The 14,241-nt window shown below is 34.1% G+C and overlaps 1 protein-coding gene across 1 annotated transcript in view; it reads left to right on the forward strand.

Annotated features, from left to right (window-relative positions):
- Positions 1–14,241, forward strand: part of LOC142350464 (uncharacterized) — a 61,685-nt gene that overhangs the window by 13,394 nt on the left and 34,050 nt on the right. The window contains exon 2 of the mRNA XM_075402313.1: positions 10,139–10,452. Within this exon, the coding sequence (XP_075258428.1) occupies positions 10,139–10,452 (314 nt within the window). The remainder of the gene's footprint in view (positions 1–10,138; positions 10,453–14,241) is intronic.

Consider the following 14,241-nt stretch of genomic DNA (forward strand, 5'->3'; position numbering starts at 1 on the left):
AACCTCTTGCTGCATAAGGAAAATGTCCAACTTTATCTGGCTTTTCTCAGTGAGAAGAATCTTTGGTTTTCCTGAAGTTTAACCATACTAAATTCGCATTATTATGCTTCAGATGATTACAAAATCAACAGATGCTGCCAAAACTATGATGGCTAAAACTGACCTCAAAAAAAGGCATTTTAACATGTAAAAATGCAATTTGTGCGTTCACTTTTGTCCATTAATGTATGTTATATTACAGCAAAAACTAAATCAAACGAAAATCAAATTCAAAGTGAAACTATAGTAGTATTATTAGTAGGAATCAAAAACTTAACAATTATGGAACTTCAGGAGTAAAAAGAGGCCTGTACAGAAGGTGAATGATAAATGTATGATTAAAAATACTATAAAACAATACAGAGCTAAGATCTGCAAATAGAACTGACATTTTAGTGGCCCGAAGCATAGCGGATTAAAATTAGACTTGGAATTTTTAAGTCTCTGAAAGAAGGTCTATTGAAAAGATTTTGAGTTTCTGGGTGGGCGAAGTAGAATGACAAGTTTATAATTATATTGATCATTGACGAAATGCCTGAATTCGATAGAAAAAACTCCTGCCTGCCTAATTATAAGGTAAACTGAACCAAGAGTAAGTTTTACTATAACTTAAAATCAAATTTCGGAAACAATTTCAGCAGCATTGTTTCCTTGCAGCAGTGGTCTTGCCTGCATATGACATTACGGTAAAACTCATTGATAACTAAGCATACAACCCAATGTAGAACCTCACTTTGCAGCAAAATTCCATCAATACGAAAATGGTCTCAAAATGTACTGTTTTTATAGTTGTTTTACTTTTGCAAATTTGCACTTGCGTTTAAAAGATTTGGTGCAAAAATGTTTTCGAAATTTGATTTTATGTTGGAATAACATTGCTTCAAAATTGAATTTTCAATTTTAGGGTATGAATTTAGGGTATGCTAATTTACGTTTGATGTCCAGTATATACTCGCTCAAAAAAGTTAGCGGGCGGAATGCATTTTCACATGGTAAACTGCCTGTTTTTTAAGTCTAAGTCAGTATAATTTTAATCATTTAGTTTGACTTTTACATCAATCGACGCATAATCATCACAATTCTCATATATCTCTAAAACTGCCTCACTTTCACAGTAAAGCTATCACAAGATCACAGTTTTTACTTTCTAATGTTTAACGAAAGCGTAAACTTTGCAAAATTAAACAACCATGAAAACTGAACTTAGACAAACGAAAGTTCTGATGACTATCCGTCGACTGAAATAGAAACCAAAACACGTTTTGGTTTTTATATCAATCGACGCATATTCATCAGAACTTTCATTTATCTCATTACAGTTAAGCTGAAAAGCGGAGAAATTCCTGGCAGAAGGTGTCCAGTTTTTGCTATGAGTCCCTTGAAAAATCTGTTTAACTTGAACAGCGAAAAACTCAAATGAAAATCAAATTCAATGAGAAACTATAGTAGTAATATTAGTGGGAATCAAAGACCTAAACTTACCAAATAGGGAAATTCAGGAGTAAAAAGAGGCTTGTACAGAAGGTGAGAAACAAAATTATGATTAAAAAAATTATAAAACAATACAGAGCTAAGATCTGCAAATAGAGCTGACATTTTAAAGGCCAGAAGCATAGCGGATTAACACTAAATTTGGATTCATTAAGTCTCTGAAAGAAGGTCTATTGAACAAATTTTGAGTTTCTGGGTGGGCGAAGTACAATGACAATTTTATAATTTTTGATATCATTGACAAACTGCCTGAATTCGATAGAAAATATCTTCATGAAAGGACGTCTTGTTGCCGGGAGGACAATTCTACTGACAAAATTCATTAAGTAGAGCTCTTTGATTCTGCCTAATTTTTAGGTTAACTGATCACCAAGAGTAAGTTTTACTAGAACTTAAAATCAAATTTTGAAAACAATTTCTGCAGCATTGTTTCCTTACAGCAGTGGTCTTGCCTGTATATGACAGTACGGTAAAACGCATTGGTAACTAAGCATACTACCAAATGAAGAACCTCACTTTGCAGCAAAATTGCATCAATATGAAAGTGGTCTCAAAATGTAATGTTTTTATAGTTGTTTTACTATTGCAAATTTTGCACTTGCGTTTAAAAGATTTGGTGCAAAAATGTTTTCGAAATTTGATTTTATGTTGGAATAACGTTGCTTCAAAATTGAAATTTCACTTTTAGGGTATGAGTTTAAGGCATGCTAATTTAAGTTTCATGTCCAGTATATACTCGCTCAAAAAAGTTAGCGGGTGGAATGCATTTTCACATGGTAAACTGCCTGTTTTTTAAGTCTAAGTCAGGATAATTTTAATCATTCAATTTGACTTTTACATCAATCGACTTATAATCATCACAATTCTCTTATATCTCTAAAACTACCTCACTTTCACAGTAAAGCTATCACAAGATCACAATTTTTACTCTCTAATGTTTAACGCAAGCGCAAACTTTGCAAAATTTAAACAACCATGAAAACTGAACTTAGACAAACGAAATTTCTGATGATTATGCGTCGACTGATATAGAAAAAAAACATGTTTTGGTTTTTATATCAATCGACGTATATTTTACAGAACTTTCATTTATCTCATTACAGTTAAGCTGAAAAGCGGAGAAATTCCTGGCAGTAGGTGTCCAGTTTTTGACATGAGTCCCTTGAAAAATCTGTTTAACTTGAACAGCGAAAAAAAAAATGAAAATCATATTCAATGGGAAACTATAGTAGTATTATTAGTATGAAGCAAAGACTTAAACTTTCCAAATATGGAACTTCAGGCGTAAAAAGAGGCCTGTACAGAAGGTGAATAATAAATGCATGATTAAAAATTCTATAAAACAATACAGAGCTAGGATCTGCAAATAGAACTGACATTTTAATGATCACAAGAATGGCGGATTAACAATAAATTTGGAGTCATTAAGTCTCTGAAAGAAGGTTTTTTGAAAAGATTCAGTTTCTAGGTGGGCGAATTAAAATGACAATTTTATAATTATTGATATCATTGAAAAACTGCCTGAATTCGATAGAAAATATCTTCATAAAGGACGTCTTGTAGCCGTGCGGACAATTTCACTGACAACATTCGTTAAGTAAAGTTTTTTGATTCTGCCTAATTATAAGGTAAACTGAACCAAGAGTAAGTTTTACTATAACCTAAAATCAAATTTCGGAAATTTTTTCCGCAGCATTGTTTCCTTGCAGCAGTGGTCTTGCCTGCGTATAACATTACGGTAAAACTCATTGGTAACTAAGCATACAACCCAATGTAGTATCTCACTTTGCAGTAAAATTGCATCAATTAGAAAGTGGTCTCAAATTGTAATGTTTTTATGGCTATTTTACTATTGCAAAGTTTGCATTTGTGTTTAAAAGATATGGTGGAAAAATGTTTTCAAAATTTGTTTTTATGTTGGAGTAAAATTGGTTCAAAATTGAATTTTTACTTCGTAAAACTAGTGTGTGCTAATTTAAATTTGATGTCCGGTATATACTCGTTCCAAAAAAATTAGCGGGCTTGATGCATTTTCACCTGGTAAACTACCTGTTTTTTACGTCTGACAGGACAATTTTAATCATTCATTTTGACTTTTACATCAATCGACGCATAATCATCACATTTCTCATATATCTTTAAATCTGCCTCACTTTCACAGTAAAGCTATCACAAGATCACTACGTTTTCTTTCTAATTTTTAACGCAAGCGCAAACTTTGCAAAAGTCAAACAACCATGAAAACTGAACTTAGACAAACGAAAGTTCTGATGATTATGCGTCGACTAATATAGAAACCGAAACAAGTTTTGGTTTCTATATCAATCAACGCATAATTATCAGAACTTTCATTTATCTCACTACAGTTAATCTGAAAAGCGGAGAAATTCCTGCCAGAAGGTGTCCAGTTTTCGCTATGAGTCCCTTGAAAAATCTGTTTAACTTGAACAGCAAAAAAAATCACATGAAAACCAAATTCAATGGGAAACTATGGTAGTAATATTAGTAGGAATCCAAATCTTAACAATTATGGAACTTCAGGAGTAAAAAGAGGCCTGTACAGAAGGTGGATCATAAAAGCATGATTAAAAATATTATAAAACAATACAGAGATGTGATCTGCAAATAGAACTAACACTTTAATGACCAGAAGCATGGTGGATTAACATTAAATTTGGAGTCATTAATTCTCTGAAAGAGGGTCTATTAAAAAAGACTTAGTTTCCAGGTGGGCGAAATACAATGACAATTTTATAATCATTGAGATCATTGGCAAACTGCCTGAGTTCGATGGAAAATATCTTCATGAAAGGACCTCTTGAAGCCGGGCGGACAATTATACTGACAACACTCGTTAAGTAAAGCTCTTTGATTCTGCCTAATTTTTAGGTTAACTGATCACCAAGAGTAAGTTTTACTATAACTTGAAATCATATTTCGGAAACAATTTCTGCAGAATTGTTTCCTTACGGCAGTGGTCTTGCCTGCATATGACAGTACGGTAAAACGCATTGGTAACTAAGCATAAAACCCAGTGTAGAACATCACTTTGCAGCAAAATTGCATCAATATGGAAGTGGTCTCAAAATGTAAGGTTTTTATAGTTGTTTTACTATTGCAAAGTTTGCTCTTGCGTTTAAAAGATTTTGTGCAAAATATTTTCGAAATTTGATTTTATGTTGGAAAAACATTGCTTCAAAATTGAATTTTTACTTTTAGGGTTTCAACTTAGGGTATGCTAATTTAAGTTTGATGTCCAGTATATACTTGTTCAAAAAAGTTAGCGGGCGGAATGCATTTTCACATGGTAAACTGCCTGTTTTTTTAAATCTAAGTCAGGATAATTTTAATCATTTATTTTGACTTTTACATCAATCGACGCATAATCATCACAATTCTCATATATCTTTAAAATTGCCTCACTTTCACAGTAAAGCCATCACAAGATCACTTTTATTTCTTTCTAATGTTTAACGCAATCGCAAACTTTGCAAAAGTTAAACAACCATGAATACTGAACTTAGACAAACGAAAGTTCTGACCATTATGCGTCGACTGATATACAAATCAAAACATGTTTTAGTTTCTAAATCAATCGAAGCATAATCATCAGAACGTTTATTTATCTCATTACAGTTAAACTTAAAAGTGGAGTAATTCCTGGCAGAAGGTGTACAGTGTGTGCTATGAGTGCCTTGAAAAATCTGTTTTAATAGAACTGACATTTTAATGATCACAAGCATGGCGGATTAACAATAAATTTGGAGTCATTAAGTCTCTGAAAGAAGGTCTTTTGAAAAGATTGAGTTTTTAGGTGGGCGAAGTAAAATGACAATTTTATAGTTAATGAGATCATTGACAAACTGCTTGAATTCGATAGAAAATATCTTCATGAACGGACGTCTTGTAGCCGGGCGGACAATTATACTGACAACATTCGTTAAGTGAAGCTCTTCGATTCTGCCTAATTATAGGTAAACTGGACCAAGAGTAAGTTTTACTATAAATTAAAATCAAATTTCGGAAACAATTTCCGCAGCATTGTTTCCTTGCAGCAGTGGTCTTGACTGCATATGACATTACGGTAAAACGCATTGGTAACTATGCATAAAACCCAATATAGAACCTCACTTTGCAGCAAAATTGCATCAATATGAAAGTGGTCTCAAAATGTAATGTTTTTATGGTTGTTTTACTATTGCAAAGTTTGCACTTGCGTTTAAAAGATTTGGTGCAAAAATGTTTTCGAATTTTTTTTTATGTTGGAGTAATATTGCTTCAAAATTGAATTTTTACATCGTAAAACTAGGGTGTGCTAATTTAAGTTTGATGTCCAGTATATACTCGTTCAAAAAAATTAGCGGGTTTAATGCATTTTCACCTGGTAAACTGCCTTTTTTTTTACGTCTGACAGGACAATTTTAATCATTCATTTTGACTTTTACATCAATCGACGAATAATAATCACAAGACTCATATGTCTATAAAACTGCCTCACTTTCACAGTAAAGCTATCACAAGATCACTATTTTTCTTTTCTAATGTTTAACGCAAGCGAAAACTTTGCAAAAGTTAAACAACCATGAAAACTGAATTTAGACAAACGAAAGTTCTGATGATTATGAGTCGACTAAAATAGAAACCAAAACATGTTTTGATTTCTATATCAATCGACGCATAATCATCAGAACTTTTATTTGTCTGATTACAGTTAAACTGAAAAACGGAGTAATTCCTGGCAGAAGATATCCAGTGTTTGCTATGAGTCCTGGCTGAAGATGTCCAGTGTTTGCTATGAAAAATCTGTTTAACTTGAATAGCGAAAAAAAAATCAAATAAAAATCAAATTCAATGGGAAACTATAGTAGTAATTTTGGTAGGAATCAAAGACCTAAATTTACCAATTATTGAAATTCAGGAGTAAAAAGAGGCCTGTAGAGAAGGTGAATAATAAATGTATCATAAAAAATATTATAAAACAGTACAGAGCTAAGATCAGCAAATAGAACTGACATTTTAATGACCAGAAGCAAGGCGGATTAACATTAAATTTGGAGTCATTAAGTCTCTGAAAGAAGGTCTATTAAAAACACTTTGAGTTTCTAGGAGGGCGAAGTACAATGGCAATTTTATAATTATTGAGATCATTGACAAACTGCGTGAATTCGATAGAAAATATCATCATGAAAAGATCTCTGTAAGCCGGGCGAACAATTATACTGACAACAAAAGTAAAGCTCTTTGACTCTGCCTAATTTTTAGGTAAACTGGTCACCAAGAGTAAGTTTTACTATAACTTAAAATCAAATTTCGGAAACAATTTCTGCAGCATTGTTTCCTTACAGCAGTGGTCTTGCCTGCATATGACATAACGGTAAAACGGATTGGTAACTAAGCATACAACCCAATGTAAAACTTCATTTTGCAGTAAAGCTGCATCAAAATAAAAGTTGTCTCAAGATGTAATTTTTTTTATTGTTGTTTTAAGATTGCAAAGTTTGCACTTTTGTTTAAAAGATTTGGTGCAAAAACGTTTTCAAAATTTGGTTTTATGTTGGAATAATATTGCTTCAAAATTGAGTTTTTACTTCGTAAAACTGGGGTGTGCTAAGTTAAGCTTGATGTCCAGTATATACTCGTTCAAAAAGTTAGCGGGCGGAATGCATTTTTAAATGGTAAACTGCCTGTTTTCTAAGTCTAAGTCAGGATAATTTTATTCATTCTTTTTTACTTTTACATCAATCGAAGCATAATCATCATAATTCTCATATATCTGTAAAACTGCCTCACTTTCAGAGTAAAGCTATCACAAGATTACAATTTTTTCTAATGTTTAACGCAAGTGCAAACTTTGCAAAAGTTAAACAAGCATGAAACCATTTCATCTTGATAAAACTTTCATTTTGATGCAATTTTGCTGCAAAGTGAGTTTCCACATTGGAGGGTATGCTTTTTTACCAATGCGTTTTACCGTAATGTCATATGCAGGCAAGACCACTGCTTAAGGAAACAAGGCTGCAGAAATTGTTTCCGAAATTTGATTTTAAGTTATGGAAAAACTTACTCTTGGTTCAGTTTTCCTTATAATTAGGCAGAACCAACGAGCTTTACTTAACGAATGTTGTCAGTATAATTGTCCGCCCGGCTACAAGACGTCCTTTCTTGAAAATATTTTCTATGGAACTTAGGCCAGTGGTCTAAGTTCTAAGAGATCATGGAACTTGTCAATGATCTCAATAATTATAAAACTGTCATTGTACTTCGCCCACCTAGAAATACAGTCTTTTCAAAAGACCTTCTTTCAGAGACTTAATGACTCAAAATTTAATGTTAATCCGCCATGCTTGTCATTAAAATGTCAGTTCTATTTGCAGATCTTAGCTCTGTACTGTTTTATAATACTTTTAATCATACATTTATCATTCACCTTCTGTACATGCCTCTTTTTACTCCTGAAGTTCCATGATTGGTAAGTTTAAGTCTTTGATTCCTACTAATACTACTACTAAAGTTTCCCATTGAATTTGATTTTCATGTAATTATTTTTGCTGTTCAAGTTAAACAGATTTTTCGAGGGACTCATAGCAAAAACTGGACACCTTCTGCCAGGAATTTCTCCGCTTTTCAGCTTAATTGTAATGAGATAAATGAAAGTTCTGATGAAAATGCGTCGATTGATATAGAAACCAAAACATGTTTTGGTTTCTATATCAGTCGACGCATAATCACTAGAACTTTCGTTTGTCTAAGTTCAATTTTCATGGTTAATTAACTTTTGCGAAGTTTGCGCTTGCGTTAAACAATAGAAAGAAAAATTGTGATCTTGTGATAGTTTTACTGTGAAAGTGAGGCAGTTTTACAGATATATGAGAATTGTGATGATTACGCGTCGATTGATGTAAAAGTCAAAATGAATGATTAAAATTATCCTGACTTAGACTTAGAAAACAGGCAGTTTACCATGTATAAATGCATTCCGCCCGCTAATTTTTTGAACGAGTATATACTGGACATCAAACTGAAATTAGCACACCCTAAATTTACGAAGTAAAAATTCAATTTTGAAGCAATATTATTCCAAAATTAAATCAAATTTCGAAAACATTTTTGCACCAAATCTTTTTAGCTCAAGTGCAAACTTTGCAAAAGTTAATCAACCAAGAAAATAATACAGCTTGAGACACTTTCGTTTTACTGCAGTTTTGCTGCAAAGTGAGGCAATTTTACTGCTAATTAAAATCATATTTTTAAAGCTACTTCTACAACATTGTTTACTTCCACTAGTTGTCTTGCCAGCATATGATATTAAGATAACGCGCAATGGTAACGATGTACACACCCAATGTAGAGCTAATGAACTCCACCCATGTTTCGCAGCAAAGCTATCACAAGATCATATTTTTTCGTATTTTCTCTCTAATGTTTAACACAAGTGCGAAGTTGATAATATTTGAAAATTATTAAAACCATCACATCTTGATATAAATTTCTTTTTACAGTGACGGATTGGGCTATGTGGTTAGTTACCATTGCTTATTATCCGAATTCTATGGCGAGACCACTAATGTAGCAAGACCACGAAAGGTGCAAAATTTTCGAAATTAGATTTTATCATGGAGTAATATTGCTTCAAAATTGAACTTTACTTCGTAAAACTAGGGTGTGCTAATTTACTTTTGATGTACAGTATATACTCTTAAAAAATTAAACGGGCGGAAAGCATTTTCACATGGTAAACTGCCTGTTTTTCAAGTCTAAGTCAGGATAATTTTGATCGTTTATTTTGTCTTTTATATCAATTGACGCATAATCATCACAATTCTCATATATCTATATTCAGTTAAGCTGAAAACATTATTCAACCAAGAAAATACACATGAAAGTTCCTTCATCATTCTAAGCAAGATTTTGCGTTTTGAATTTAACAAGTTTCTGATCAAGTTAAACAGTTTTCACAAGGGACTCATACAGAAAACTGGACACCTGTCAGGATTCTTCCCGCAAATTAACTTCCCAACTTAACTGAATATAGACAAACGAAAGTTCTGATGATTATGCGTCGACTGATATAGATATCAAAAAATGTTTTAGTTTCTAAATCAATCGACGCATAATCATCAGAACGTTCATTTATCTAATTACAGTTAAGCTGAAAAGCTGAGAAATTCCTGGCAGAAAGTGTCCAGTCTTCGGTATGAGTCCCTTGAAAAATCTGTTTAACTTGTTCAGAAACTTGTTAAATTCAAAACGCAAAATATTGCTTAGAATGATGAAGGATGGGGCAAACTGGACAGATTCTACCCGGGACTCCAATTACTGCAAATTGCGGAAAGTGGACACCTCTTATGTGGTTAAATGAGGTTTCCAGGTGTCCATTCAAATTACAAAAACAGACACTTTACAATGTAAAAATGCAATTCGTGCGTTTACTTTTTACAACGAGTTAAATTGTTAAAATGGATGCAGATTCTACCATTTGATTGCTATGAAAAAATAAAAATCATGTTTAAGGAAATGATATGCAATCGGAAGGCAGTTAAGCGCGTTGTAAACGCGATGAGTAATTCGTCGAACCAAAACAAAATGATGTTGCATGATACTTGCACAGTATTCCAAGAAAAAAGTTTATGACCGGGAATGTCGAAATGTTAATTGACTTTGTTATGGGTATTCCGGATGAATTTTACCTGGATGCTGCCACGCATCACAAAATAACAGATATTAAATTGTACAAAATTCTTGATAACGGAAGAGAGAAAGCAGTGGATTTTGAATGGATACTTTTCACTGAGACGTCGCCGCGAATTTATTTCAAGATTGCAGATATTTACTTAAAAGGTAATCATCATTTGGCCAAACTAACATTCAAATTGACGTCCAATATTTGGGAACTCGGTCGAAAAGATCCTGACTTGGCATTAGGTATAAAACTGATATCTCAACCTGGGTCCGGCCAACTTGTATTTAGAAACATTGTTAATGCCGTTATTTCAGCCAACAAAAAAACCGGAAAATTACATATGGTTAGCCTTACTTTTCAAAACTGATTTATAATTATTAGAAGTTACAAAAAAAAGCAAATTCAAAATACTGACAAGCATGAGGCGGAAAATCCATAAAGTTTACGTTTTCTTTTAAAATAGCCAAGTTTAATTCCGTATAAAATATCGGGGAAATCATCACAATTTTAAATTTACCGTTAACAACGATTCAGTTGATGAAGGCGTGATTAACTTATATTTCATGCTGATTCTATTAGATGTTCTTTAACTTTTATTAGAATAGAACATCTATGTTTTCCCGTTTTTACTCTAAAAAAATCGGGAAAACTCCCGTTTTAAGTTTTTTGCCACTTTTTCATGTTAAGTTTTTGCTAGTCATTGCAACGGCCAAATTTGCACACAATTCTCTATGTGCATTTCATATAGTAGTCGAAATTTATCAAAGGAAGCATCTGATTTGTTGACTTCCAACAATGTTGAGCAGAAAAGGCTTTAAAAAAGACAGCCTCTTGTGATCTTACATGGAGCGGATGAGCATTTGAAGATTAGCTTCTCAGGGAGTTTCCAAAAAAGTTAAAAATAAAAAATACACCAAAACTACATAGTTAACTGCCTCGTTTTTGGAGAGCCTTTTTAGTAACGTTAGAAGAATTTTTATTCTCTGATGCACTGATGAAGAAAAATATGAAAACGTGCCACTATAATTATAGCACTAGACGGTCCTCGAAGCAATTTGTAACGAATTACATGGATTTCCTAACGCGAAAAAGGACAAATTCAACAAAAAAAACTAATTACAATTTCGAAGAATGACGATTTTTTTCTGGTCTGAAAATTTTCGAACAGGGATTCAGTCATTCTAGTATTGTAGTAATCGGACTGTACTTCACTTATCCAGAAATTCAGCAGGTTGGTACTACGATATGTCAGGCAATTTTTCTATAGAGTTTTTGACTCAGACAGTGCTAAAACGACCAGCAGCGATACTGCTAGTAGTAGCAGTGCAGGATTTAGAGTAAGACTCTTGGGTTCCCACCCAATTTAAAGTTAAGATCAGTTTCATAGTCGTTAGTACAGTCTTTAGTATGTTGCAGTTTCCAGTGTGACTCTCTTTCCATTGCTGCAGTTTCCTTTAGTATGTTGCAGTTTCTAGTTCTCTTGGGCACAGCTTCTCTGACCAAAAACAGGTTGTTTAGATGCAACATCTGTTTATTTATAACGGGGGAGGAAAACTTGAAACGTTCAAAGAGATAGATCGTAAAAACTGTACTGATATTACTTCTAAGGAAAAGATCGTGCGTCGATATCCTCGGATCTGTCTGATAAACTAGTCGTATTACTTTTTCTGAGCTTTCAAAATCGGCAGTTTTTTCTTAGTACTACATCTGTATACGACCCGTCCACATTGTATGCTGGGCTTGTCATAAATGATATAGTACTTTAAATGATTGTGGCTTAAGACAAAGACGCAGTCGAGCAATTACGGATAGAAGTTTCGATAAATTTCTGACTAAATTATCATTATTAATATCATACATTAAGATACAATCTCGTCTTTTTAAACACCAGTTAACAACCCATGATTTGAATTCGGAGCAAACAATTTTTCTACGGATTCAGTCCAGCTATTGCACAAGCTTCTGATGCAAAGGAACTAATCGAGTTCGCAAACTTTATTTCCCAGAGAGTCACAAACGTATACGTTTCTGGAATACCAGAGTGAAACGACTAGAAAGAAACAGCCAAGGTAGTCAACAATATCCTCGAGCAGATTGTCCAATGAATTCCCCAAAAGCCAGTGCCCAAACGGAAGAAAGTAAAGACGCAGCAACAAGCCCCAGAAGCACCACCTGTGAAGTGGAAAATGGAAGTGTATCGACTTTCAAGGGTGGTGTACGATACAATACCCTTGAGGCGATTAGATAAGATTGACCTGGTGTCCTTAAAATCAGGGACCTCGCCAAAGAACAGATTCTCTATAGCGTCCTCCAACCCGAACTTCGCGTAGCAGGAAATATTGAAGAATCCGAGTGTGGAGACAACGATCACCAGTTCAAACTTCGTTTCTGGAACAAGTTTTCATCTACCTCCTCGACTTTTCTTTTCCTGCAATTGTAACTGGAAAGTTTCGTTAATTACGAAAGAAGCGCCAAGACGGCGTGTCCATCTATCTTTATATAAAATTTCTGTGAAACTTGGTTGAACAAAAACATCAGCTTCTGAGAAATAGTGCTACACAACAACCCCTTTTACTGCTGTAGCCGCAAACAAAGAAAACAAAATGCACAGGGTGGAGCACATATTGCCATCTCAAACTCCTTGCAATCTGAAATTATCAACTGAGATTTGCCTGATTCATGTTTTGCATGCAAAGTCAGCCTACATCAGAGAAAAATTTCATTCTACAACCCACGAAGTTAAAGCCCTTATAAAAAAACAATTTCTAGTTACATTTGCTAAACAAATCATACCCGGAAACCAGTCGGTTATCATTTGGTGAGATTTAAATTTTCCACAGCCAATTTGGTGTACATTAAAAAACTAAAACCGCAAGTACTTTCTAAATATAAAATTTCTGGAGGAGCATCTAAACCAGGGGACTTCATTTCCAACTTCCCAGAAAAATGTTCTCGACCATGCGTTCTCACAAAATTGCCTGTTTAATGCTACCACTGTCGGAATTTTTAAATCGGACTAACTCTTCTGACAACAATATCGCTAGAAAGCACATTGAAGGAAACAAAGCCTAAGTCTATAAAACATTTTCTAATTGTTGTTGTTGTTGTTGGGAATTTACGACTGGTTGTCGAGGGGTCGTTCTGACCCTTGAGTCTTGCTTTTAGAGAATTTTCCGTAAATTTCTGCATCGGTGACAATCGCAACACAGTTGCCACGTGCAGATATTTTGAGTGTTGAACGATTTATTAACAAACTTCCACATCAAGTTTAGTATTCGGTTTTTCAGTCCTCGTGGTTCCATAAAATTTATTTCATTGTCGATCCGGTTTGCTAGTCTGCAATTTTTGAAAACAAATTCATTTCGCGCCTTTTCGAGCCTTATTTTTCTGAGCGTGTATAATTCTGCGGATCTTCCTCGAACTTTCTTTCTTTCAGGTATTTCAATATCGTCTCTTCCTTCCTGAGTAAGCTTTGAGAGAGTGAGATCGTTCATCTGCATGTACATTGGTAATGGCAAGATGTTCAAAAGCCTCAGTTGATTCTCGTAGGGCTCGTTTCGTCCTGTTATCCACCTCACTGCTTTCCGCTGGAGTTTTTCAAGATTGCCTAAATCAGATTGAGGGCGTGGTACAGTTGATTCCGTATAACAAGACTGGCAGAAACAGCGATTTGTATAATCCCAGTTTTATGAAGGGCTTTACGGCATAGGCGACGTTCTTCCTTATCAAGTAAAGGACTCTGTTTGCTTTGTTGATCCTAGCATTTATATGAGCCGACCAAGTCAGTTTCTTACTGATGTTGATACCAAGGTCCTTGACTGCTTGCAGAGAGTTCAAATTTTGATTTAAGAGTTCAAAATCCTTTTCTGGCCCTCTTATGTTTATTATTGCACACTATTCGACTGCAAATTTCATTTTGTTTGTCGCTACCCAGTTTTGTACTGCATTTATGTCCTCCTGGAATTCGGTGTCACTGTATCCTATTGAGAGAATCTTCAGGTCATCGGCAAACAGGTATGGATCGCTAAATC

Source organism: Convolutriloba macropyga, chromosome 12 (assembly GCF_964194025.1).
Source record: "Convolutriloba macropyga chromosome 12, txConMacr16.3, whole genome shotgun sequence".
Lineage (NCBI taxonomy): Eukaryota > Metazoa > Xenacoelomorpha > Acoela > Convolutidae > Convolutriloba > Convolutriloba macropyga.